At 45.1% G+C, this 27,435-nt stretch overlaps 1 protein-coding gene across 5 annotated transcripts in view; it reads right to left on the bottom strand.

Annotated features, from left to right (window-relative positions):
• Nucleotides 1-27,435, bottom strand: part of ttyh2 (tweety family member 2) — a 77,688-nt gene that overhangs the window by 45,138 nt on the left and 5,115 nt on the right. For all 5 annotated transcript variants that reach the window (XM_067430153.1, XM_067430155.1, XM_067430156.1 and 2 more), the window contains exon 2: nucleotides 1,647-1,822. In XM_067430153.1, coding sequence (XP_067286254.1) covers nucleotides 1,647-1,822 — 176 coding nt within the window. The remainder of the gene's footprint in view (nucleotides 1-1,646; nucleotides 1,823-27,435) is intronic.

The following is a 27,435-nucleotide window of genomic DNA, read 5'->3' as shown; positions in this document are numbered from 1 at the left end:
AGTCGGGACAGTAATGTAGCTCTGTTTATCATATTAGATACATTAAAGTGTGTTTAAAATGATGTTATGATGTTACTCTGTGCGTTTGCTCAGTGGCTGCTGTGACACTTATTTCACACTGCTAAGAGTAAAGCGCTTTTACCTCAGACGCTATGCTCAGATGACCCGGCTCCTTGGTTAAAATAGCAATTTTCTCACAATTTACAAATAGTTGGAACCATTTGGGATATTGTAAGAACTCAACTGAACAAAATGTATAACACTGGCCTAGTGTTTTTTGGATATTTCACTGCAAAAATACTACATAGTGCACCTTTAAGAGACTAGGGAGAACCCTTTTAGACCATGCATCTAATTCGCAGACTGTTGCAAAAGTGGATTTGGACACGGCCTTAGTGAGCCTGTGCCATGCGCTTCAGACCATGTGTTTAGACCGTTAAAATAGTGCCCTAAAACTTCTTACATAAGGTTGAACACGGTCAGAAAGATAACCCAAATTAAACACAGAAGGACATCTAAAGGGGGCCTAAAATCTAAATTTCGCTTTTATTTACATAAAATGACTAGCCATCAAACATTTAATCCTCAAAAGTTGAAACAGTTGCAAAGCACAATCAAAGTATAAATATTATAAGATTTAACTGGCAGATAAAATTGTGTATTGTCAGCTGTGGTAGGAGATCGTATACTTCTTAAAGATGGCACCTAAGGGTAGCATATAAAGTGAAAAAAAGAAAAGGTCCTAAAACTGACCCTTGGGGCAAACCGCATAAGGCCGGGGACACACTGCAAGCGTGCAGTGTTCGAAGCGTTTCTAGGCAAAATAGCATAGGAAAAGATGTTTATATGCCATTTTGACACGAATACATATTAATAAATGACATTTTCATGTTTGAAAGTCTGTAGGTTAACTTAAATGCAGATATAGGCCTAATTGCAATAATAAAAAATTACATAATTATCGATTTTGAAATATTAAACCTGTCAATACACAACGAAATAGCCTATTTTGCCGTCAATACCATAGATATGTATGGTCAATAGGCTACTGCCGACGTTGTCTTTGCTGTATCAATAGGCAATATATTTATATTTAACATGAAGTATAGGGCTTCCCTGTACATCAATACCAGCAGCAGCGCTGCGTCAGACACGCTTCTGGTGTGCAAAGAAGGAGAAAACGCCAGGCAGCCGCCCCGCGACTGACACGCAACAGAAACGCCACGCTTGCAGTGTGTCTCCGGCCTAATAGGGGAACCGATAAAGAAGAAAACATCCCAATTCTCAGACAGAGAAATGAAGAGAGGAAATGGATGGAAGAGACACAAAGCAAAATAATAATAAAAACCAAAAAGAGGTGGGGACATAATGAAGTAGATATGTCAGCCAGAAGTGAGGTAATTAGCCAAAAGGGATTTTGCTAGTAGTTGCCATTTTGATTCATCACTCATTTCAATTTGTGTGACAGATGACAACAATCTTCCATTTTAAATTCTGATTAACCATGACAGAAATAAATAAACACGAACATATAACCACATAATTCTCCCATATACTTCTTACACCCGCACTTGAGTGTTTAACTATGCTGCCCGCATCTTGAGCGGGTTTATCCTCTCAGTGTGAGAACAGTGGGTGGTACGTACCAGCAGATGAGTCCGGCAGCAACAGCAGCCCAAGTGACACAGCAAGAGTTGGATTTCTTACTTTCCTCTTCCTCCTCATCCTTCCGACAGCAGCACAGGCAGCTCAGGTAGATGGCCAGGCACAGCAGATTCACACCAAGCCCAGCTGCTGCTACACAGCCCAGGAAGATCAGCGACTGAAACACAGAAATACATAAAATATGAATTTCTTTATTAAGAGAGACATTTGAGGCAAAAATGATTTTTTTTCTCTTGTTCATTTGAAATAAGAGTTTATCATATGCCATTCATAACACAAAGCTCCCTTATCAGACCACATATGTAAACTACTATCTGAGTTGTTCAGAAAGTGTCACTGGTGTGATATCTGAACTTCAACAAATGACCAACCATATTTACATAATATAACAACAGAAATTGGTCTCTACAACTGTGTACAAATTATCCATGCTTTTTTTCTTTCTTTCCATGATTCAATCAACACCTAAATGGACAAAAAAAATTCAGATGAAAAAATGTTTTTCCCCCGTATTCATTATTTCACAGTGAAATAAGTCTGTTTATGCAAGTATAATGGGTTATGTATGCTGATGATTTGACAAAATGGGTTACGAATTACGACATTACGGAAAAAAAACATTTCCAATCAACTTCTACTGGATAAAATCAATCCCCATCCAACATATCTTCCTCATTGATTTCCCAGTTTCACTGTGAAATTGTCTGATTATGCAAGTATAATGGATTATCAAATACCCTTAACTAGAGAAAACAGCAAACAAGTTTGTCGTCTTGCCTCATAGGTAAGGTAATAGGTCAGAAAACCATAATACACTGGGCATGTTGTCGCCCACAGCCACTCCCACCAGTCGGCTATTGATATTTTCTTTTCAGTCTGCTACTGATATGGTTACCACTAGTTGCTTTAGTAGGAAATACTTCTATGCATACTTTTTAGCATAATGGTGTCAACTTGTATTGTTCACAGGTACAATAATTCAGAGGAAGAGAGGCCATGTAAAATTAAATATAAGAAATGATGGTGCAAAAACCTTGTCTAACCATATAACGTTACTTCAAGGTTTTTATAATAAAAAAGTTATTATAAAGGTGCATAATATGGAGCTAAATCCTACTACAATTTTAACAACAGCCAATACATTTTGCTTTATATAAAGCTCCCATTTGTACTACTACCCGTGACCTTGTATTGATCTCTCTTAATCCCATGACTGACCTTGACAAGTATTTTGGTAAAATTCACAATGAAGTCATGACCTCTTGAGATTTTTTCCAAACACAAACAAATGCAATACACTGATAACACAGAGGTCATTTCTGGTTGTAACACACTGTCATATAGTGTGTTGTAGCTATTTTAGTCCCACAGCCTTTAATGAGGGCACAAGGTAGTGTGTTGGGTATGCTTAGAACTACATACACACCATAGTTAAAGGAGCATGATGTCATTTATGGCACTGAAAATGGTCTTAACTGGGTTAAAAAAACATTTACACAGACAGGAATCTGGATTTTAAGCAGTGACTATAAGACAACTGATTGGGCAGTACAATTATTCGACAACGTCACACTCATATACACACACCATGTCTTATCCCATCCTCCTCTCTGCTCTGAAGGGGATGGAGAAAGTAGGACAGCTATAGCAAGCAGCCCAGAGTCTATATTTGCTGCATCACCATCCTTGTTTCTTGCATTGTCTGTCTCTCTTGGTTACATTCAACACGGTCTCTTTCATCCTGTAGATGGTGGGACATCCTAAGCCATCTGCTTCACCCCCATCTATTAACGCTAAGACTAAATAAGTCAACCATTCTACCTACAATTCCAGTAGCTGCATTCATCCACTGCGTGAGAGAAACTAGTCAGAAATCACAATGGACAAAATAAAGAATTATGTTATACAATAGAATTTAATTTGAGATTATTTAAGACGTGTAAAAATTATAACTAATGGCTGGATCCATCTTGACCCATCCAGTACTCAATTAGCGTTGGCCATTGATAAACACAATGATCATAAAGGTGCATTTACAGCATGTTGAAATTACCGTAATTACAACATTGCAATTTGTAGTTGTAAAGGGTGTTTATGTCCTCGTAGAACTTTAATTACAACTTGTAAACTTTGATTTGTCTGAGAGCTCTGACTTGGTCGTACTGCCTAACTCAATAGGCAGCGTCATCGGCAGTGAAACTTAGTTAAACAATTATTTCATTGTTTTTCTGTAATAATGATTACTCAGACTACACCAGTGTAATTAATAGTGCTGCCATCAAAATGGATGATTAATTATAATACAATAAAATTATAATACAATATAATTTATCAGTTGGCTAATATACTTTACTGTTTAAACGTTTAGGGTCACTAGGGTTTCATTTTATTCAGAAGGATGTTGTAAATTGGCCAAAAGTGACAGTAGAAACTTTTACATTGTTAAAAAAATTCTAATAAGCTGTTTTTGATTTCTGAAGGATCACGTGACACTAGCCTGACAAGCCAGATCCATCAAGATGTTTGGTCTGGAAACTCACCATTGACAGGGCTCAATCCGAGCGGCGGGATAAATGGTTGTCTTTCAAACTCCCTCTGGACGTGATTGGATAGCGCTACAAACAACCAGAGTAACGTGAAGCTGAGCTCGATGACAGATTAAACTTTCACTCTATCTGGTCGACAAAACTCCGAACACATCTTCCCTTTTTAAGAATGACTTCAGTGCTGTTCTTTTCTCAGAGAAAAGCTTAACTCCAAGTCTTCCAGAGTCACGGTCAAAGCTGATTCGAAAGACCGCCGTTCGCCAGCTTCTGTGTTTACTAGTAGCACACAAGCGCAACTCTGCCATCATCATGTTAAGCTCCGCCCACCGACTCTATACACGATGCAATTGGCCCGACCAGAGATTAGTTTTCACAGCTCAGACGTGTATTGAGAGTTGCTACACACCCGTGGCAGATTAGATTTGCTGCCACTAGGGTGCATCTAGATTCCTAGGCTAGTGACACTGAACACTGGAGGAAAGGCTGCTGAAAATTCTGCTTTGCCATCAAAGGAATTATTACATTAAAAAAAAGAAAACTAACATAGAAAACATTTATTTTATATTGAAAAATATCAAACAAATTATTATTGATAATAAATAAATGCAGCCCCACTGAGCATAAGAGACAGTAAAACAAACACAAACACAATTTGACCGGTGCTGTAGTAGACCAACAATCAGAAGCAATATTTAACTATTAAATGTCTGATATAAGCAAAAAGCAATGAAGAAACCCAGTGTCTAATTTCAGTCACACTGTCTGAAAAGATGAGTCTGTGTAAACCCCTCCTCCACTTTGAGGATGGTGAATTCCCATCAGGCCTTTGTGAAGGGTAAATAGGGGTTGATGAAGGTACTGTGATGAGGAAATGGGGGGAGGAGGTACACAGACTGCCACAGGGGGGTCTTATGGGAGGGGGTCGGGCACATTTATGGAGTGTGTGTGTGTAGCAGTTGGTGTGGAAACAAGGGGAGAGAGAGACTGGCATTATGTTTACTGCTTTTGGCCAGACAGGAAAAAAAGAACAAAAAAACCCCCCTCTCTCTCTCTCTCACACACACACACACACACACACACACACACACACACACACACACACACACACACACACACACACACACACACACACACACACACACACACACACACACACACACACACACACACACACACACACACACAAATAAACATCACCATGGAAACCTTCAGGTCCTCACTGCCCTTGTACTTAAGTCCTGGGACAAAATGAAAAGAGGAATTATCATAGACTATTTTAATGAATCAGTGTGTGACTACATGACTGGAATTGCCATGACTAAATCCACTGATCTTCGTGAACTACGGGAAACTTGTACTGTCCAACTGGGAAAAGCCTAAGAGATTAACGATGGGTGGTATAAGCAAAATCCTATATCATGGCAGCATAGTCTACATTCACCATAATACTGGTATTTTAGCAGAAAATTAACAAAAGGGATGGATGGATGAATGGATTTAAATAGACATTTCATTCAGCAAGGACACAGTGAATATATCAAAAGTAACAGTAAAGACATTTACATAATAACACCATTAATAAAAGTACATGCTTTTGAGCTTCAAAACATCATATTTGAATGATTTCTGAAGAATCATGCGACACCGAAGACTGGAGTAATGACTGCTGAAAATTCAGCTTTGCCATTTTAGGAATAAACTACATTTAAAACTGTAATAATATTTCACAATATTTATTTTATTTGAGTTCAAATAAATACAGCCTTGATACTCATAAGAGTATATTTATTTAATGTCCTTCTCACTGGAGTCTGATGGATGCAGACCAAAAGATAAAATGAGTCACAACCAATGATTATGTCTGGCATGAGTGCAAAAACACCTTCACATTATGTAAGAATCAAAACAATAAAACAAATATTATAAAATGGATGGTCACAAGACAACCCCTGTTTAAATGAAGCAGTCCTGCCTATTTCCAAGCCAATATATTTAGTGCAGTAAGATACAGTTTGACACATCTCCCCCGTTGCATAATACATGCCCTACACACAGATTTACAGGTAATAAAATCGAGAACTGAAGCCCACAAAATGATGCAGAGTGTAAAGAAGGAGGATAAGAAGTGGAGAGAAAAATATTCCATGTGTTTGCGCAAAAGAGAGGGAGACGGACAGAGAAGATAAATCATGCAATAAAGATTCAGAGGCATTATTATGATGAATACTATGAATCGCTTCAGAATACATTTGGAATAGACTCCAAAAGCGCATAAACAACAACCCCTGTTGCAGCCTTATCTGGCTTTACCAATGTTCTCTCTGTCACAAACACACACACTTGCACAGCAAAAGTGAGCGTGTAATTATAATAGTCAAACAAATACAATGTGCACGCACACACAAAGAGTGTGCATTAATACCAGGCAGACATGAATAATGGAACACCTGCATTATCCTCTATGGAAATAAAGCAAAGAGGAATTATTTACACACTCCCACACTTCTTCACCAAGTCATTTCCACCCACCCTTATTCCCTTGTCATTCAAACACACAAACATTCAGGACACAACAAGACTGAGAGCTGTTTTTCAATTAGCCGCCCCTGATACTTACAAATGTTCACAGAATTACAGCACAGGGTTCCCACACCTTTTTTTAATCAATTAATTTCCATGGCACTTCTATCCGTTTGTGATAACTGTATGAAGTCATTTTTAAGATTTCACTATGCAATCTTGTCTATGCAATGTCTAGCATTTATGTCTTGGCTGAGTAAAAATACTGTATATAAAAATGTCTGTGAATTGTCATGATTTTACTTATTGCTATGACTCATGAGCATACATTATAATGGAGATATAAAGGGTGAGCACACTTTATTACAGCTCAACTAGGTTGTTTAGATAAAACGGTTTAAAAAAAATCAAACGAGAGGGTAAGACACAGAAAGAAATTTCTGAACGAATAGGCTGTTCCCAGAATGCTGTATCAAAGCACCTCAGTGGGAAGTCTGTGGGAAGGAAAAAGTGTGGCAAAAAACGCTGCACAACGAGAAGAGGTGACCGGACCCTGAGAAAGATTGTGGAGAAGGACCGATTCCAGACCTTGGGGGACCTGCGGAAGCAGTGGACTGAGTCTGGAGTAGAAACATCCAGAGCCACCGTGCACAGGCGTGTGCAGGAAATGGGCTACAGGCGCCGCATTCCACAGGTCAAGCCACTTTTGGGCTACAAGTAAGCAGCACTGGACTGTTGCTCAGTGGTCCAAAGTACTTTTTTTGGATGAAAGAAAATTTTGCATGTCATTCGGAAATCAAGGTGCCAGAGTCTGGAGGAAGACTTGGGAGAAGGAAATGCCAAAATGCCTGAGGTCCAGTGTCAAGTGCCCACAGTCAGTGATGGTCTGGGGTGCCATGCTGTATGCCAAAATCATCAGTATTAAAACAATAAAAGACCTGAATTATTTCAGTTGGTGTGCAATGAATCTAAAATATATGAAAGTTATTTTTTTTTCATTACATTATGGAAAATAATGAACTTTATCACAATATGCTTTTTTATATTTTTAATATGCTAATTTTTTGAGAAGGACTGGTATTTGTTTACTGTTATTTGTAAGTAAAGTTGTGTAGTTTGTTATGCTGATGATAATGCAAAGGAGAGAGAGTGTTCATGGATAAGATTAGTGCGCACTTCTCCGTACTGCCTTTTATTCAGCTCATACAGTGATTTTCTAAAAACAGACACATCATCTTCTGTGTGCTGTACAATAAACTTCATAAGACTCAAAAGCAAAGTTTTGGCCATCATTCAGACAGGGTCCACATCAGGCTTATACTAATAGTGGATAAAAGCAAGATGACAACAGAAGCTAAAACTGTAATTAAACTAAACTTTAGCTGTGGGGTATTCCAGAAAGCAGGTTATGTGACATGTTTAAGGATAAGTAAACAGATAAACTCAACTTTTGGTTCCAAGAAAACGGTAACTTTCATGGTATATAGCCATTGCAACTCACAAGAGGCTAATGAACCCATTCAAGCAATCCGCCTCCAAATTGGTGCTAATTCTAAACCAAAAGTAAAACAAGCACTGCCACAAGGGCATTCATTCACGGTGCGAGTCCAGTCTGGCATGTTTTAAGTTCATGCCTATGGAGGCTTAACTTTAGGAATTCATTAAAAACACTCGCTTTGCTCCGCACTGCTCCGTTATGAATGCCAGAGTGGCAGCGCGCATTTTACATTTGGTTTTAAATTTGAAATTTAAGTTCAAGGTATATGTGTGATGGTAAGTTAATGTTGCTTTCTGGAATACCCCATGTAAAACTCAGTGCAGTATATATTCCCTGCTCTCTATCATTGTCTGACTTGAATATATAAGGCTTAGCACCGCTGGAAACATGAAACATGGAAACCTGTTTGTTTGTTGCATGAGCTATTGAAGCCCTGCCCTCTTCTTAAATGTGGACAAAGAACAAGCTGCCCATTTACATTTAAAGGCACACACAAAAACAGTGTTTGTTGCTGACCCCTTCAAAAAGTGGCAAATTTAACATGCGATAGAACAGTTATATGTGGGGTATTTGGAGCTAAAACTTTACATAATCTAGGGACATCAGAGACTTATTTTATATCTTGAAAAAAAAAAAAAAGGGCATAATAGGTGCCCTTTAAAGGAAAACTCCACCGATTTTAGAAATAGGGCTTATTTAACTTCTTTCCTATATGTGGATCACTTTTACTTGGGACATGCTAGCTGGCAACATAGGATTCCATTTATTATGCTAAGCTAAGCTAGCATAATAGGGGCATTTTAAAGTCAACATGATTTTGAAAACTAAATTTCATTGAATTACTTTTATTTCTAAAAAAAAAAATGAAAAAAAAAAAAAAAATGTGAATGATTCATAATGGGTGCATGTCCAAAAGTTATCAAAATTGTAAGGTCACACTCGCAAGAAATATTTAGATTATAAAATGGAAAATGGGTTGCAAACAGTGCTTCTTGTTGAATCCGGATGAGCGAGGGCTGACCCTGAAGCCCCTCAGAAAGCACTATGCTATTCTGTGCTTGTTAAGACTTTGAATGTAAATAAGGGAAATTTTGCTGACAGGTCTTCCATAATGTTGTAATACGTTTCTGCTCTGCTGTAGTTAAAAAAAATACACTTTTTTTTCTTATGCTTTTTTAATTTCATTTCTGTAGTCCATCCATCTTATAGCATCCATAAGGCATATAGAGAGACGTCTAAGAGACAGAAAGAGGACAGGCGAGAGATGGGCGCCTGGGGAGAAAATGAAGGGGGAAGAAGAAAAGACAGTAAAGAGGTGGGGAAACACAAAAGTAGCGAGCTAAGAAGGAGGGTGGAGAAGATAGTGTGAACGAAAAAATGGGAAGGAGAAGGGAGGGGCGAAAGAGGTTCAAACAGAGGATTATGGGAATGAAGTGGCGTGGAATCTCCACCAAAGAGAACAAAGGACAGCCCATGTGAATGTAATTTCACATCCTCACTCACAACCACCCACCGCCACTCGGTCAAAAACACTGCTGTCTTTCTCCAGGAATTAAATGCTCAGCATCTCTCTTGTTCAATATAATATAGTTTAATTGAAGCCTTATTGAAATGACTGCTGAAAGATAGCTTATTCATTCAGAATGTGATGACAGGGTCATATATACTATATGCCCATTCAGCATCCTTTCTGAAGACTGTATAGCAGTTGACCCTCAATAGGTCCATCCATATGCTGTCCAATGTCTAAATTTTGGATCAAGTTAATGAATAAATGATTGTTGTTGCGTTTTTATTGACAACAAATTAACCAATTACAAAATGCTTCTGTTTAAGTCATTAAAAAAGTTGCATCAAACCTGATACATAATACAAACAAATGGCAGTTTTCTCCATCTCGCATGCTGTTGCAGTTCTGGAAACGGATATATGGATCTGATTTCAAAATGATATACAAACATTAACATCAACCACACCAGTTCTCATGTACAAATACTTTTCATTCCTTTCAACACAAACAGACCTGGGTTATTTCAGTTCAGTGATTCAGTAAAGTCCTGTCCTGTTCTTTGGCTTGTTTGCATAGAGTGTCCACTACAGAATGATTTTCCCTTGGGGTCATCGACATACAGCTCAACCTGAGCATAGCCAGCTACAGGCCTGGATAAAACACGCTTTTCAAATGCCAATCACACCGTAGCCATGAATAGGCAGGCTGTAAAACTGGACGTAAATGAGGTTCCACAGACAAAGCCTGTAAGCTTCGAGGAACAAACTGGGCAGAATCAAGTAGTTTGCTGCCTGAGGGGAAAGCTATACTGAAGCAACAATAGTCAAATAACATTGGAGTTTGGGACCTTTAAACAAGCCTGGACAGAATATTTTCACCTGAAGGAAACGGATGATGGATCCCAAGTCAGGTTTCTAAGAATGTAAAGCAAGCTGCTCCAACATGATATGATGAGAAAGAGAGATGAGCCCAAACAGGTTTAGGACAATATTGAGACTTGTGTTATCAAGCCGATCTCACAACAATTTGTACATACCGGTATTTTAATTTGCAAGGTGGCTAATTCGTACGCATTTGTACGATGTCACTATGATTTTTACTAAATCGTACATATTTGACGAGTTGCCCAATTTGTATGATTTCGTACGAATTACCTCCCTGTAACCCCACCCCGAAACCCTTCACTGCGGTTTCAACAAATTGTACAAATTTATACGAGTGAGATTGTACAAATTCATACCAATTAGAGACTTCTTACAAATGTACGAATTGGTCGCGTGAGATAGTGTTGGTTAAACCATTATGTATCTATCCTAGCATCACAAACCATGAACACTATAAGAAACACAGGCAGAATCCTAATTCCCACATGTTGTGTCCTATATAGAATGAAATATTAGCATTAGTGTGTCTCAACTCATGGCACGTTAAGAATAGTATGTGAAAAAAGACCAGATTGTGTACCATTTCCAGTGTATTTTTTAAAGTGCGCATCCTTGCAAGAAATCATTAAAAAAAAAAACTTTTCTTGAGCAATGAAAACAGCATATTAGAATGATTTTTGAAGGATCGTGCAACACTGAAGACTGGAGTAATGATGCTGAAAATCAAAAGAAAGAAATACAATTTTAAATGTATTTAAATATATAAATATTTTTAATTATTCAAATTATTTTTCAACAATTAATATAATTGATCAAATAAATGCACCCTTGGTGAACATGAGACTTCTTTCAAAAACACGTTTTTAGTGAAATGTAAACTTTCTGTCTACTCTTGAACATAATCTGACAATGAGTTGTTTTTTTTGTTGCTAAACATGCATTCATGTGGAACAATTTTTTTTATTCCACTGTGGTTGGGGCAACCAAACTCTCCAGAGAGAGAAACTAAGATTATCTCATCACTCATAACTTGTGACTAAAGGGGGGGTGAAATGCTGTTTCATGCATACTGATCTTTTTACACTGTTAAAGACTTGGAATCCCATACTAAACATAGACAAAGTTTCAAAAGTTAAGGTGGACGTTTGATGGGAGTATTTCTTTGTCAAAAATACTACTTCCGGTTAGTCATAAGTTTCGGCAAGTTTTTTGAGATCATGCGTCCCCTTTGACGTTAACGGGGGCGGAATTTCCTTGTATGGGCCTTATGGACAATTCTACCGGAAGCGCGTGAGAGAGAGCGAGGGAGAGAGTGAAAGCAACAGGCTACGCCCATCAAAGCGCTGGCTTGTAGGATGCTAAACAGGTGATATAACCAGTAGCTACTGACTTACCCACTGATAGGCCGGCGGTCGATCTGTATTAGCACTTTCCTCACGCGACGGGCGAATCACTTTCCTCACAGAGCGAATCACTTTCCTCACAGAGCGACTCACTTTCCTCACAGAGCGACTCACTTTCCTCACGCGGCGGGCGAATCACTTTCCTCACAGAGCGAATCACTTTCCTCACAGAGCGACTCACTTTCCTCACGCGGCGGGCGACTCACTTTCCTCACAGAGCGAATCACTTTCCTCACAGAGCGAATCACTTTCCTCACAGAGCGACTCACTTTCCTCACAGAGCGACTCACTTTCCTCACAGAGCGACTCACTTTCCTCACAGAGCGACTCACTTTCCTCACAGAGCGACTCACTTTCCTCACAGAGCGACTCACTTTCCTCACGCGGCGGGCGAATCGCTTTCCTCACAGAGCGAATCGCTTTCCCCACAGAGCGAATCGCTTTCCCCACAGAGCGACTCGCTTTCCCCACAGAGCGACTCGCTTTCCTCACGCGGCGGGCGACTCGCTTTCCTCACAGAGCGAATCGCTTTCCTCACAGAGCGAATCGCTTTCCCCACAGAGCGAATCGCTTTCCCCACAGAGCGACTCGCTTTCCCCACAGAGCGACTCGCTTTCCTCACGCGGCGGGCGACTCGCTTTCCTCACAGAGCGAATCGCTTTCCTCACAGAGCGACTCGCTTTCCTCACGCGGCGGGCGAATCGCTTTCCTCACGCGGCGGGCGAATCGCTTTCCCCACAGAGCGACTCGCTTTCCCCACAGAGCGACTCGCTTTCCCCACAGAGAGACTCGCTTTCCCCACAGAGAGACTCGCTTTCCTCACGCGGCGGGCGACTCACTTTCCTCACGCGGCGGGCGACTCACTTTCCTCACGCGGCGGGCGACTCACTTTCCTCACGCGGCGGGCGACTCACTTTCCTCACGCGGCGGGCGACTCACTTTCCTCACGCGGCGGGCGACTCACTTTCCTCACGCGGCGGGCGACTCACTTTCCTCACGCGGCGGGCGACTCACTTTCCTCACGCGGCGGGCGACTCACTTTCCTCACGCGGCGGGCGACTCACTTTCCTCACGCGGCGGGCGACTCACTTTCCTCACGCGGCGGGCGACTCACTTTCCTCACGCGGCGGGCGACTCACTTTCCTCACGCGGCGGGCGACTCACTTTCCTCACGCGGCGGGCGACTCACTTTCCTCACGCGGCGGGCGACTCACTTTCCTCACGCGGCGGGCGACTCACTTTCCTCACGCGGCGGGCGACTCACTTTCCTCACGCGGCGGGCGACTCACTTTCCTCACGCGGCGGGCGACTCACTTTCCTCACGCGGCGGGCGACTCACTTTCCTCACGCGGCGGGCGACTCACTTTCCTCACGCGGCGGGCGACTCACTTTCCTCACGCGGCGGGCGACTCACTTTCCTCACGCGGCGGGCGACTCACTTTCCTCACGCGGCGGGCGACTCACTTTCCTCACGCGGCGGGCGACTCACTTTCCTCACGCGGCGGGCGACTCACTTTCCTCACGCGGCGGGCGACTCACTTTCCTCACGCGGCGGGCGACTCACTTTCCTCACGCGGCGGGCGACTCACTTTCCTCACGCGGCGGGCGACTCACTTTCCTCACGCGGCGGGCGACTCACTTTCCTCACGCGGCGGGCGACTCACTTTCCTCACGCGGCGGGCGACTCACTTTCCTCACGCGGCGGGCGACTCACTTTCCTCACGCGGCGGGCGACTCACTTTCCTCACGCGGCGGGCGACTCACTTTCCTCACGCGGCGGGCGACTCACTTTCCTCACGCGGCGGGCGACTCACTTTCCTCACGCGGCGGGCGACTCACTTTCCTCACGCGGCGGGCGACTCACTTTCCTCACGCGGCGGGCGACTCACTTTCCTCACGCGGCGGGCGACTCACTTTCCTCACGCGGCGGGCGACTCACTTTCCTCACGCGGCGGGCGACTCACTTTCCTCACGCGGCGGGCGACTCACTTTCCTCACGCGGCGGGCGACTCACTTTCCTCACGCGGCGGGCGACTCACTTTCCTCACGCGGCGGGCGACTCACTTTCCTCACGCGGCGGGCGACTCACTTTCCTCACGCGGCGGGCGACTCACTTTCCTCACGCGGCGGGCGACTCACTTTCCTCACGCGGCGGGCGACTCACTTTCCTCACGCGGCGGGCGACTCACTTTCCTCACGCGGCGGGCGACTCACTTTCCTCACGCGGCGGGCGACTCACTTTCCTCACGCGGCGGGCGACTCACTTTCCTCACGCGGCGGGCGACTCACTTTCCTCACGCGGCGGGCGACTCACTTTCCTCACGCGGCGGGCGACTCACTTTCCTCACGCGGCGGGCGACTCACTTTCCTCACGCGGCGGGCGACTCACTTTCCTCACGCGGCGGGCGACTCACTTTCCTCACGCGGCGGGCGACTCACTTTCCTCACGCGGCGGGCGACTCACTTTCCTCACGCGGCGGGCGACTCACTTTCCTCACGCGGCGGGCGACTCACTTTCCTCACGCGGCGGGCGACTCACTTTCCTCACGCGGCGGGCGACTCACTTTCCTCACGCGGCGGGCGACTCACTTTCCTCACGCGGCGGGCGACTCACTTTCCTCACGCGGCGGGCGAATCACTTTCCTCACGCGGCGGGCGAATCACTTTCCTCACGCGGCGGGCGAATCACTTTCCTCACGCGGCGGGCGAATCACTTTCCTCACGCGGCGGGCGAATCACTTTCCTCACGCGGCGGGCGAATCACTTTCCTCACGCGGCGGGCGAATCACTTTCCTCACGCGGCGGGCGAATCACTTTCCTCACGCGGCGGGCGAATCACTTTCCTCACGCGGCGGGCGAATCACTTTCCTCACGCGGCGGGCGAATCACTTTCCTCACGCGGCGGGCGAATCACTTTCCTCACAGAGCGAATCACTTTCCTCACAGAGCGAATCACTTGCTCACTTTCCTCACTGCAGCGCGCTGCTGCACACGTCATTATTTAGCTCCGCTCACACGACACGCCCCCACCCGCTCGGCTTTTTTCGGAAAGACTCGGAACAGCGCATCTTTCTTATATAATTATAAAAAAAATAAAGACTTTTCGGAAATATGCAGGATGCAATGCTACTCTATAGGTACTCAAGATTGACATGACACTGACTGAAACTGAGTGTTTCACCCCCCCTTTAAAGACTTGGATTCCCACCCTAAACATTTTTCTTAGTTTCAAACACTAAGGGTGCGTTCACACTTGTAGTTCGGTTAGTTTGGTTCGTTTGGTCCCGACCAAAAAACAAAAACAAAACATAATCGTCCTGGTCCGCTTAGGGTTCACACAGGCATTTTTAACAGCGAACCTAAAGTTACCGAACCAAAGGCATAGGGAGACGGTAACAACCTGATTGGTCGGCTTATATGACATAGGAGTTCGCTTACCGAACATTCAAAACAACGCTGTGCGCGGATTACACGCGCAGGCATTTTATGCGTGTACATATGGCATTATTTTTTACCAGAGAACTCAGAGCTTATGAAATGCTCAAAATATTCAAAACAACGCTGTGTGCTGGATTAAACGCGACAATTTTATGCGTGTACATGTGGCATTATTTTTACCCGCTGAGAACTCATGAAGAGCTCATAAAATGTTCAAAACATTCAAAACAGCAGCAGGATTTCCTCCGTTGTGCAGAAAAGAGACGGCCGTTCTGTCGTCTGTACCGACTAATAATGGGCAACACAGGAACTTTGATGAGAAGAGCCAGGTATGCTTTTTGTGTGTTTTTTCTAGCATTTTCGAAACATGCTCGTCGGACCAAATATTGATGAGGCACTTCCTCGTTGCTCCACGTTTGCCCTCTAACGTTAAAGTTATTCATTTTGGATACACCGATCTTTCCGCGTCGTCAAATCAGCTGCATTATGCGTTCCATCTTGTGACATTGCGTCCGGTTTTTGGTCCGTTTACATGTCTTTGGTCCGTGTTGCGTTCATATATCAATCGAACCGCACCAGAGTTCGTCTGGAAGCGGACCGAGACCCATCTTTTTAGCGGTCTCAGTCCGCTTGTTTGGTGCGCACCAGGGTTCGGATGGCAGCGTTCACATATGTTCAAATGAACCGCGCTAAACGAGCAATCGCACCAGGGTTCGTTTTAATCGAACCAAACATGACAAGTGTGAATGCACCCTAAGTTGGACGTTTGATGGAGTATTTGTGTGTCAAAAATACTCCTTCCGGTTTCTCACAAGTTTCTGAGAGTTTTTTTCGAGTATGGGTCGGCTTGACATCGACAGAGCGGGAGGTCCTTGTATGGGCCGTACGGCTCTTCTCCCAGAAGGGTGCGTGCGCGTGACTAGAGCGAGAGAAGAAATGCACGCCCATAAACACTGCTCTCAGGTGCAGATTCACTCGTCCGTGCAACACTTATGTCGCGCTGCGCTCCACTTTATTCCTATGGGTGACGTCAACTGACTTTAATGTGCCCACACAGCATTCCGGGAAGGCAGCGCTGCATTTGAACCGATCTGAACGCAGAAATGACGGGAAGCGTCACATCACGCTTCGGTTGTGTCGCAATAGTGGATCTCTGGTCTCTGGTGTCACAGGACTTCACCAAATCATGTCTATGTTGGCTATCGTCGTGTAAGTAATCAGTAAACAACACGATCGTGTATAGTTAATTTATCAATGGAGCATGCAACGTATGGTGTGTGTTTAAATACATTTGTTTAGCTGACTAATTTGTCAGTTTGTTTACCACCCAAACATAAAGCTAGGCTACGTTCTCACAAAGTGTGCTTCTTCATTCAAATGCGCTAACGTTACTCCATTGTTTTTTTATACACTATCTGACGTGCAAAACCGTTTCGCTTGCTACTGCTAAGGTTTAGTCGCATACAATAGTCCATAAACTGAATCATGTCATCACAAACCGCGAGTAAACGCACACAAAAGTTGACAGGCCACTAAATGCAGTACATACCACAGAGACGGACGTCCTGCTGTTGCTGTTTCTCCTGTTCAATTTATTTCATCCTCCGGATCTGATTCTGGTTCATATCTGTATTAGTTGAATCTGTTTGATAGCCATGGTTTATGAGAGTAACGTTTTCTTTTCCACGCTTGAGGATGACAGCTTTCAGCAATCTCTCGTGTAGTAGCTGCGCGCTCGTCATTCTTTAGCTCCGCCCAAACGATACGCCTCCATGTGCTCGTTTTTTCCCCCAGAAAGACTCGGTACAGCCTATCTTTCTTTTATAAATATAATAAAACTAAAGACTTTTCGGAGATATGAAGGATGCAATACTACTCTATAGGTACTCAAGATTGATGTGAGATTGACTGAAACCGAGTGTTTCACCCCACCTTTAAGGAAAACAGTTAAGCGCCATTCACACTGACAGCACTAGAGGTTGCCAAACTTTCGAGCTGTTCAACTTAGTTCTCATCTCCAATGGTCAATTTCACTCACGTTGCTGAAAATCTCCAACTGTCATGAAAAATATAAGTCTCTCAAAAAGTTTTCAGTGAGAAATTTGTGTTTACATAAACCCTTAGAAAAAAAATGTTTTAATTGCAAGGATCCATAAAAACAATCACCTTGTGAGATCAGTTCTTTATTAGGCTTACAATATAATATAATATAATTATAACATCCTATAATATAATATAACAACTAATTTAAGTATTGTAACTGATATAGACTATTATATCAGTTTAAATGCTTCAATTTGTGAAAAATAAATAAAAAACCTGAAGTAATTAAACAGATCTAATAGCCAAGTATGTTGAAGGGAACATTTGAACTCTTTTATAGTTATCTAAACATCTCTGAAATCCAACCCACACACACACATTTAAACTGATGTGTTACTGGGGTTTTGAGTTTTGAACACGCTACACTTGTGTAAATGTTCTGTTACGGTGCTGTGCCCAACATCCGTTTTTCCACCAATTAATGTGGATGTCTCTCAATTAAGCCACTCTTCTTTAAGTTCTTCACGTTGGCTCTCATATTGAGCTATTTGGACAGCAAACATGAATCGCTGCCGCTCACACATCATTCTCTATATTAAATTTTACATGTGACATTATTCTCTCTACCGGTGAATGTGTTTATAGGTTATAAACCACATTCACGGTTCTAACACTATAGCGATACTAACTCTATATTGGTTGAACAGAGTACTGCAATTATTTCTCATTTAAAAGTACAATCAAATGGTTGTCTGCTATCACCAGACCAAGCTCAATTTAAATTTGAACATTGGTCTGGGAAGTCTGCTCTGTATTTTCTACTGCACAAGTATGGAGGTATACACAAGTATGGAGGTATACACAAGTATGGAGGTAATATATACACAAGTATGGAGGTATATACACAAGTATGGAGGTAATATATACACAAGTATGGAGGTATATTATACACAAGAGGCGTGATAAAAAAGCATTAATCAAATGCCTCTGTACAAATTGGGACGTAGCCATCATTTGTAGAGCTAAGTAGGGATGTGGTTCCTGTGGAAGTTCTGAGCTAAACTTCAGCTGATCACAGCAGGTGGAGAACAGCTGTGTGGAGCACATTGGCGTCCATCTGCTGGGAGTCGTGAGAGAACTAGACTCATTGAAGAGTGACACATCAACCTCTTGATCTGAAATCTACAATTTTACAGTTTTATGCTCTTTGAGATAGATAATTACATAATTTACATGATAAAATGGAGTAACATGCCTCAGGGAACGTCAGTGCATTATGTATTAAAACTGTGGGAACACGAGCAATTAAACGTCAATGAAAAAAATATGTATGCTAACGCAATCTCCAGGTGATTTCCAAGATCTCTGTAGTTTCAATAGTTTCAGTGAACAATGTACCAGCATATTTGAGAAGATTCCAGGGTTGGATCAAGGCAAAGCCATGAGGGGCCTGGACGATTCAGAGTTTACAGCAAAGCAGAGGCAAGCCTTTAGGAAGGTCTTCAACAGAGCAGTCAACCTCACTCGAATCTGTCCTCATCTTTCCTACACTGCTTTTGAAAAGGAGTAAGAGGTTTGGGGGCAACCTCGGGGGGCTTTTCCAACACAGTGCGCTCGGATGAACCGTCCCACCCTCACAGCTGGGACATCATTAACTCTGAGCAGAGCAGGTCATGGGCTTTGGGTGAATAAAGAAACAGGAAGGAGACACAGAGAGGAAGAAAGAAAGATAAGTGCACTGTAGAATACTGTTATATACACTAGTATTAAACAATTTGTGGTTCGTTTCCACAAAAGTACTAAGAAGCACAACCATTTTCAACTGTAATACTACTACTAATAATAATAGTTTATAGTAATAGTTCTATACAACAACAAATCTGAAGGATCATGTGACACTGAAAATGGATATTCTGTAAATATATATCTGTAGTAAACCCTCTTCAAGTTATTATGAAAAAAAGACCAAATGAAATAAAGGCACAATATTTATTAATTATATATAATGATCATGCAGTGTATATTATTAATATGCTAATAGGTTAATAAATAAAAAAGGGTATGTAAATGGAGTCATTTAATTGGCTAAAATGTATAGTAACTTTCTTTCACATCTGAAGAAAACACTCCATCAAAAATGCCATGAGGACCTGATATAGACATGAACTATAAGTGATGGATTACAAAACTGATGAAACACTCTGCCTCTGAGCTGTATGGAAAATGAAAATGCCATGCAATACATGCACGCTCCCATGCACTGACATTAAAATGCCCAGAGTAGTAATAAAAATGACTAACTAACTTTAAAAGTATGTATTTTTAGTAATAATATTAGTATTTGAAGTTTAGTTTTTCACAAGCAGCCATACATACACCCGATGTAATGGTATGATGACTATGAGTGGGTTTGGAAAACATGAAATGCATTCCATTACGTGTACAATAACACTATTCACAGAGACCCCCGGGTCCTATCTAACATTTCTGACCCACATTCCAAAAGCTGACAATCATCTTTTCTCCTAACGTGGCCACAACATAATCATTAATCTAACAATATCTGCTGGAAATCTTCTCTTGCTAGCTAGCTAGCTACTAGAAGCTTGAAACCATGTCTAATATTTTTTTTTAAATATGCACATAATCACTCTTACTTTTATCTGCCTAATATGTAAAAATCTTGCTTGAAGGTTTATATTATAAAACAGTTGTCAAACGTTCAGCTATACTTACATCTTAAGACGCACTCTTTCACTGCTATAAATAAAGCTTCAGGTTGAAAATTGGGAAATTTTTCCATTTCAAATTATTCAGGGGGACTTATCCCCCTCAATATCTTGAGGCCCGTTTCCACCGAAATTACCCAGAACAATTTGTACCAGGAACTTTTTACATGAACTTTTTCTCCCCAGACCTGCTCCTGTCTGCGTTTCCACCGCTGTCTAAATTACCGTGAAGATTTGGCAAATTAGTCCGGTGATGTACGACCGTGCGACTGCTCCTCCCAGTCAGCGATGGACAGTAATAATTTTTGCGCAACACTGCAACAATAACAAGTATAGAGGAGATTCAAGCTTTGCTGCTTATGTATTGGTTTACTCAGAGGTAATTAACAAAACCGCAGAAAAGAGCACTGATACTAAAGGGTATTCTGAAAGCTTGTAAAGCTAGATTTATGTTATTATCGGCTATTACGAACATTATTGACTATGAGATGGCTGGGACGAATGCGCGCCATCAGACAGTGAGAGCAAGACTATTTACTGAACGCAGAATGAACCTTGCAAAAGACTTTTAATAATGTTGGTTGAAATAAAATGCTGCGTGAGTGTGGCAAGGGGGGCGTGGTTCAGCGAGGTCTGCAGCGGGAGAGAGAGCCGCGGGACAAGCGGTAAGTGAGTGGGTTGGAAGCAGATTAATAACACCTGTCTCTCGTTCCAGTAATGAGCGCGGAGAGGGTATAAAACATCGGTGGAACCGGAGATCGAGGAGAGAGAGAGATCGGACGGTTGTTGCTGAAACCCAGAGACTGAGTACCGGAAGCCGGAAGTGCCGACCCGGAAGTGAACATTGAGCTTATGAGAAAGATACACACTGGAGTGTGAACATTGTGATTTGAGTTATACAAAGAATAAAAGACAAGCATCAACCGTCCAGCCGACCCCCGTGTCCTCTTCCTTCCTTCCATTATCGAACTTTGTTACAGTGGTGCTGAAACCCGGGAAGGAAGTAGGACCGCGCCGCCGCCATGACAACACCAACGCCCTCCGCCTCGCCGTTTGCGGACATCATCACCTCTCTCGCGGCCCTCCACCAGGAACAACACCAGTCCATGCTGGACCTGCGGGCGGACCAGGAGCGCCGCTTCGAGGCCATCGTCCGCGGCCAGCAAGAGGACCGCGAGAGGTTCCGGAGCTGGATAGACCGGGAGGTTCGCACCGAAGCCGCCGGGCTCGCCAGCGCACCGGTCCACGTGCCCCTACACAAGATGGGGCCACAGGACGATCCCGAGGCCTTCATAGACCTATTTCAGAAGGCCGCGGAGGCCTGCGGGTGGCCCCGGGCACAGTGGCCGGTGCGCCTCATTCCTCTGCTGACCGGAGAAGCCCAGGCGGCCGCCCAACAACTGCCGGTGGCGAACCTCCTGGAATATGAAGACCTGAAGAGGGCCATCATCCAGCGGGTCGGCCGGACCCCAGAGCAGCACCGCCAGAGGTTCCGCTCACTGGAGTGGGGCGAGGCCGGCCGACCCTTCGGGATGGCCCAACAGCTCCGGGACGCGTGCCGCAAATGGCTATTGGCCGGTGGAAGCGACGTGGACCACATCGTCGATCTGGTGGTACTGGAGCAGTTTATCGCTCGGCTACCCAAGAAGACCGCCGAGTGGGTCCAGTGCCACCGGCCCACGTCGCTGACGACGGCCATCAACCTGGCGGAGGACCATCTGGTGGCGTGCCCGGGGGTCGGCGAGCCTCTACCAACCTCTCCCTCTCTCTCTCCCCCCTCTGTCTCTCCTTCTCGCCCTGTCCCTCTCCCTAGGTCCCGCCCTCCAGGGCCCCCTCGTATTCCCCCCAGAGGCCGGGGTGGAATGGGCCCAGGGCAATACGGGAGTTCGAGGGCCCCGCCCAGGGGGGCGGGGCTGCTGGGGTCGGGCGGGGATAACGGTTCCGGTTCCACCCCCCCTCCGCGCTCATTTTCCAACCCACTCCCCGCAGGGGCGGCGGGCAGGCCTGGGCTGGCCTGCTGGCGGTGCGGCGACCCGGACCATTTTGTGGACCGATGTCCGATGATGGACATCGGGACAATGATCCGGGTCCCGGACTTCCAGCGGACCACCCCTGATCAAGCAGGAGAGTACCAAATTCCTGTGAGTATCAAGGGGGGTACATATCAGGCCTTGGTGGATTCAGGATGTAACCAAACCTCGATCCATCAAAGCCTGATGCAGCCTGGGGCATTGGATACAAGCCGCATGGTTAAGGTGCGGTGTGTGCACGGGGATGTGGTGGAATATCCGGTTGTCCCAGTCACGATACAGTTTAGGGGAGAAAATCATAGTGTTGAGGTGGCGGTTAGTCCCCACCTCCGGCATCCGCTAATTCTGGGGACAAATTGGCCCGCCTTTCCGGCGTTATTGGGGTCGTTATGCGCGGATGCCGCTTGGGAGAACAAGGCTAGGAACGGGGCGGTGCAAGTGCAGGTTGGCGAGACTGATACGGGGCCCTTGGGAACCGCTTCAGAGGAACAGAGCGGGGTCGAGAGACTGATTCTCTCGGACCGCGATGACTTCCCTCTGGAGCAGTCCCAAGATGAGACTCTAAAACATGCTTTCCAACAGGTCCGCACTATCGACGGTCAGTCCCTCCAACCCGCATTGCCCGTCACGTATCCTTATTTTGCCATAATTAAGGATAGGTTGTATCGAGTGACCCAAGACGCTCAGACAAAAGTGGATACAACCCAGTTGTTAGTACCAAAGAGCCGCCGGGAAATGCTTTTCCCGGCGGCTCACTCTAACCCGATGGCGGGCCACCTGGGACAGGCGGCCACGCTGAATCGTTTAATGACCCGATTTTTTTGGCCAGGCATTCATGACAATGTGCGCAGGTGGTGCGCGTCTTGTCCGGAATGTCAGTTGGTAAACCCACTGGCCGCTCCAAAAGCGCCATTGCGCCCCCTACCATTAATGCAGGTCCCCTTCGAGAGAATTGCGATGGACCTCATCGGGCCATTAGAGCGATCCGCACGCGGACATCGTTTTGCGCTAGTTATCGTGGACTACGCAACACGATATCCGGAAGCAGTGGCTCTCCGCAACATCTCTGCGAAGAGTGTTGCGGACGCACTGTTTCGTTTAATCTCCCGAGTGGGGATTCCGAAGGAAATCCTCACTGATCAAGGCACGGCGTTTATGTCACGCACGTTAAGCGAATTGTACGGATTATTGGGTATTAAATCCATTCGAACAAGCGTCTATCACCCACAAACAGACGGCTTGGTCGAACGATTTAATCGCACTCTTAAATCCATGATCCGTAAATTCGTACAGGAAGACGCCAAAAATTGGGATCGGTGGTTAGAACCCCTCTTATTCGCTGTGCGGGAGGTCCCGCAAGCCTCCACGGGGTTTTCCCCCTTCGAGCTTCTCTACGGACGGCAGCCCCGGGGGGTGCTGGACGTCCTACGAGAAACTTGGGAGGAGGGGCCTTCTTTGGCCAAGAACGAAATTCAATATGCGCTGGACTTGCGAACAAAACTCCACACCTTGGGGCGGCTATCTAGGGAGAATTTGTTGCAAGCCCAGGACCGCCAAAGCCGGTCGTATAACAGGGGTACGAGACTACGCAAATTCACACCGGGAGAGAAAGTGCTCGTATTACTCCCTACATCGAGCTCTAAATTAATGTCGAAGTGGCAGGGGCCGTTTGAGGTCGCACGACAGGTTGGAGACCTCGATTATGAAGTGATACGGTCCGATAGGAACGGGGCACGTCAAATATACCACCTCAATCTCCTTAAGAAATGGAATGAGGTGGAATCAGTGTTGTTGGCGACGGTGATCGGGGGAGAGGATGATCTCGGGCCAGAGGCGAGCATCAAAGCACAATTAGTCGCGCTGGCCCCTGGGGGAGATCACCTCTCACCGTCCCAACTCACTGATCTCTCTAAACTACAGGCGGAGTTCGCCGACGTGTTCTCGCCCCTACCGGGACGTACCAACTTAATTCAGCACCATATCGAGACCGAGCCGGGCGTGGTAGTTCGCAGCCGGCCGTATCGCTTACCTGAACACAAGAAAAAAGTAGTTCAGGAAGAATTAGGGGCAATGCTCGATATGGGAGTAATAGAGGAGTCCAACAGTGACTGGGCGAGCCCGATCCCTTTGGTCCCTAAGACCGACGGCTCGGTCAGGTTCTGTGTGGACTACCGCAAGGTGAACGCAGTGTCGAAATTCGATGCGTATCCAATGCCGCGGGTTGACGAGTTGCTTGATCGGCTGGGCACGGCTCGATTTTATTCGACATTGGACTTAACAAAGGGCTATTGGCAGATCCCCTTGTCTCCATTGTCCAAAGAAAAGACAGCTTTCACCACGCCGTTTGGATTGCACCAATTCGTCACGCTTCCCTTCGGCTTGTTCGGGGCACCCGCTACCTTTCAGCGCCTCATGGACAGGATTTTGCGTCCCCATGCCGCATATGCTGCTGCCTACCTGGACGATATCGTGATTTACAGTTACGATTGGCAGCGGCATATGCAGCATGTCAGGGCGGTCTTGAGGTCGCTGAGGGGAGCGGGGCTCACGGCCAATCCGAAGAAGTGTGCAATTGGGCGGGTGGAGGTAAGGTATCTGGGCTTCCACTTGGGTCATGGGCAGGTGCGTCCCCAAATTGATAAGACCGCCGCAATTGCAACCTGTCCGAGACCCAAGACCAAAAAGGAGGTAAGGCAGTTCTTGGGGCTGGCGGGATATTATAGACGGTTTATACCAAATTATTCGGACCTCACCAGCCCTCTGACTGACCTTACTAGAAAGGGGCTACCAGATACGGTCCAATGGACGGAGCCGTGCCAGCAGGCCTTCACCCGAGTTAAGGCTGCTCTATGTGGCGGGCCGCTTTTACACTCCCCTGACTTTTCTCTCCCTTTTCTGTTGCAGACTGACGCGTCGGACAGGGGGCTGGGCGCAGTCCAGGAGGGAGGTGGAGGGGGGAGAGCGGCCGGTGCTGTACATTAGCCGTAAGCTCTCGAAGAGAGAGGCTAAGTACAGCACCATCGAAAAGGAGTGCCTTGCCATCAGGTGGGCCGTTCTCACCCTCCGCTACTACCTTCTGGGGCGGGAGTTCACCCTCTGTTCGGACCACGCTCCTCTCCAATGGCTCCACCGCATGAAGGATACCAACGCGCGGATCACCCGTTGGTATCTAGCTCTTCAGCCTTTTAAGTTCCAGGTGGTCCACAGGCCGGGTGCTCAGATGGCTGTGGCCGACTTCCTCTCCAGAAAGGGGGGGGGGGGGGGGGGGGGGGGGGGGGGCTGCAGGCCGGACGGCTCCCCGGCCTGAGTCGGGCGGTGGGGGTATGTGTCAAGGGGGGCGTGGTTCAGCGAGGTCTGCAGCGGGAGAGAGAGCCGCGGGACAAGCGGTAAGTGAGTGGGTTGGAAGCAGATTAATAACACCTGTCTCTCGTTCCAGTAATGAGCGCGGAGAGGGTATAAAACATCGGTGGAACCGGAGATCAAGGAGAGAGAGAGAGATCGGACGGTTGTTGCTGAAACCCAGAGACTGAGTACCGGAAGCCGGAAGTGCCGACCCGGAAGTGAACATTGAGCTTATGAGAAAGATACACACTGGAGTGTGAACATTGTGATTTGAGTTATACAAAGAATAAAAGACAAGCATCAACCGTCCAGCCGACCCCCGTGTCCTCTTCCTTCCTTCCATTATCGAACTTTGTTACAGTGAGCTAAACCAATCAGCATGTTCAGCGCGCCCAGGTCCCAACCTCGAAAGTACCTCCTGAAATTTGAAAAAGTACTACCTCGTGAGCAAGGCCGTTTGGAGGGGGAAAATTTTACCCGGAGCTTCATTTAGACCCTGGTGTCTGCAGTCAAAACACACCGAATACCACCCCAAAGTCCCTAGTTCCTGGGGAAAGTTTGTGCGGTGGAAACACAGCTTATGGCTGTTACGTGACCCTGGGATACTATGTGTATAATTATGGTCAAGATGTAATGCCATTCGTTTTACTGCTTATTTGCAATGCAAAAGATCACTGAGCTCTTAACTTACCACATGTCAAACAAAAACTAGATACTTCTGTTCTACACTACCCAAAAGCAAACTGTGGATCTCTGAAATATCTGATCAGCCTGATTTAGTAATGTGGTCACAGTTTTCACATCCTTTTAGAGATTTTTTAACCTTTTCCTGATGAGAAAATCTTTGTGGTTTTAACTTTTAAGCAACCTGGCCCACCCAGAATTGGCTGCATAAAACACTTAAAAGGGGTGCTGACATAACCAGACTTGAAAAAATAATAATGAAAGAGACTGCTGATAAATCAAGAGCACAGCTTTTCGCTCATACTACATCTAATATTGAAGTGCAGCACCATGGTTCAGGTCTGAAGTGATAAAACAGAGCCTTAAGGGGAGACCATAAATAAAGACTATCAGCAAACAAAACACACCAAAGTCAAGACTTGAGCAATAGATATTGCCCAAACATCAGATTTGTTAGAAAAAGGGTAAATGTGAGTGTTAAGCACTGAATATAAATGGCCGTTTAGAAAAATGATGGCCTCTACATGTACCTCAAATGCTCCATAACCCATTTTATTCATATAAACCGAGCGATGACTTTGAAAAACAAAGCAAAATTGACGATTCATCTTGCATGACAGGTTTTTGTCCAAACTGAAATATCGACCGCCCTTCTGAAAGTAATGATCAACATGAACACAGGGGAAGTTCCACATATTTACTCTAAGAAAAATAAATCACAAAGAATTGTTTTATTCTCACAAGACTTTGCCTTTGAGCAAATATTTCTTCAAGAAAGAAAGGTGAAGTGTGTTTTTTTTAAATCAAGGATAACATTATTGTGTTTGTTATGTAAGTTGTGAGGTGGCGCCTCCATGGATCAGACTTGTATGTTCAGCACATCTCACAGATGCTCAAGATCGAGATCAAGTCAACAACTCGACCCATTTTTGCTTTGTGGCAGGGCACATTATCCTGCCCATTATCTTGAGCAACTTGAGCTACAGTAGCTTGTCTGTTTGATCGGACAACACGGGCCAGCATTTGTTCCCCACGTGCATCAATTAACCTTTTACCGTCCATGACCCCGTCGCCGGTTTACCACTGTTCCTTCCTTGGACTACTTTTGATAGAAAGCACTGCAGACCAGGAACACCCTACAAG

The sequence above is a fragment of the Pseudorasbora parva genome, chromosome 21 (genome assembly GCF_024679245.1).
Source record: "Pseudorasbora parva isolate DD20220531a chromosome 21, ASM2467924v1, whole genome shotgun sequence".
Lineage (NCBI taxonomy): Eukaryota > Metazoa > Chordata > Actinopteri > Cypriniformes > Gobionidae > Pseudorasbora > Pseudorasbora parva.
This window is presented reverse-complemented; position numbering and strand designations above follow the sequence as displayed.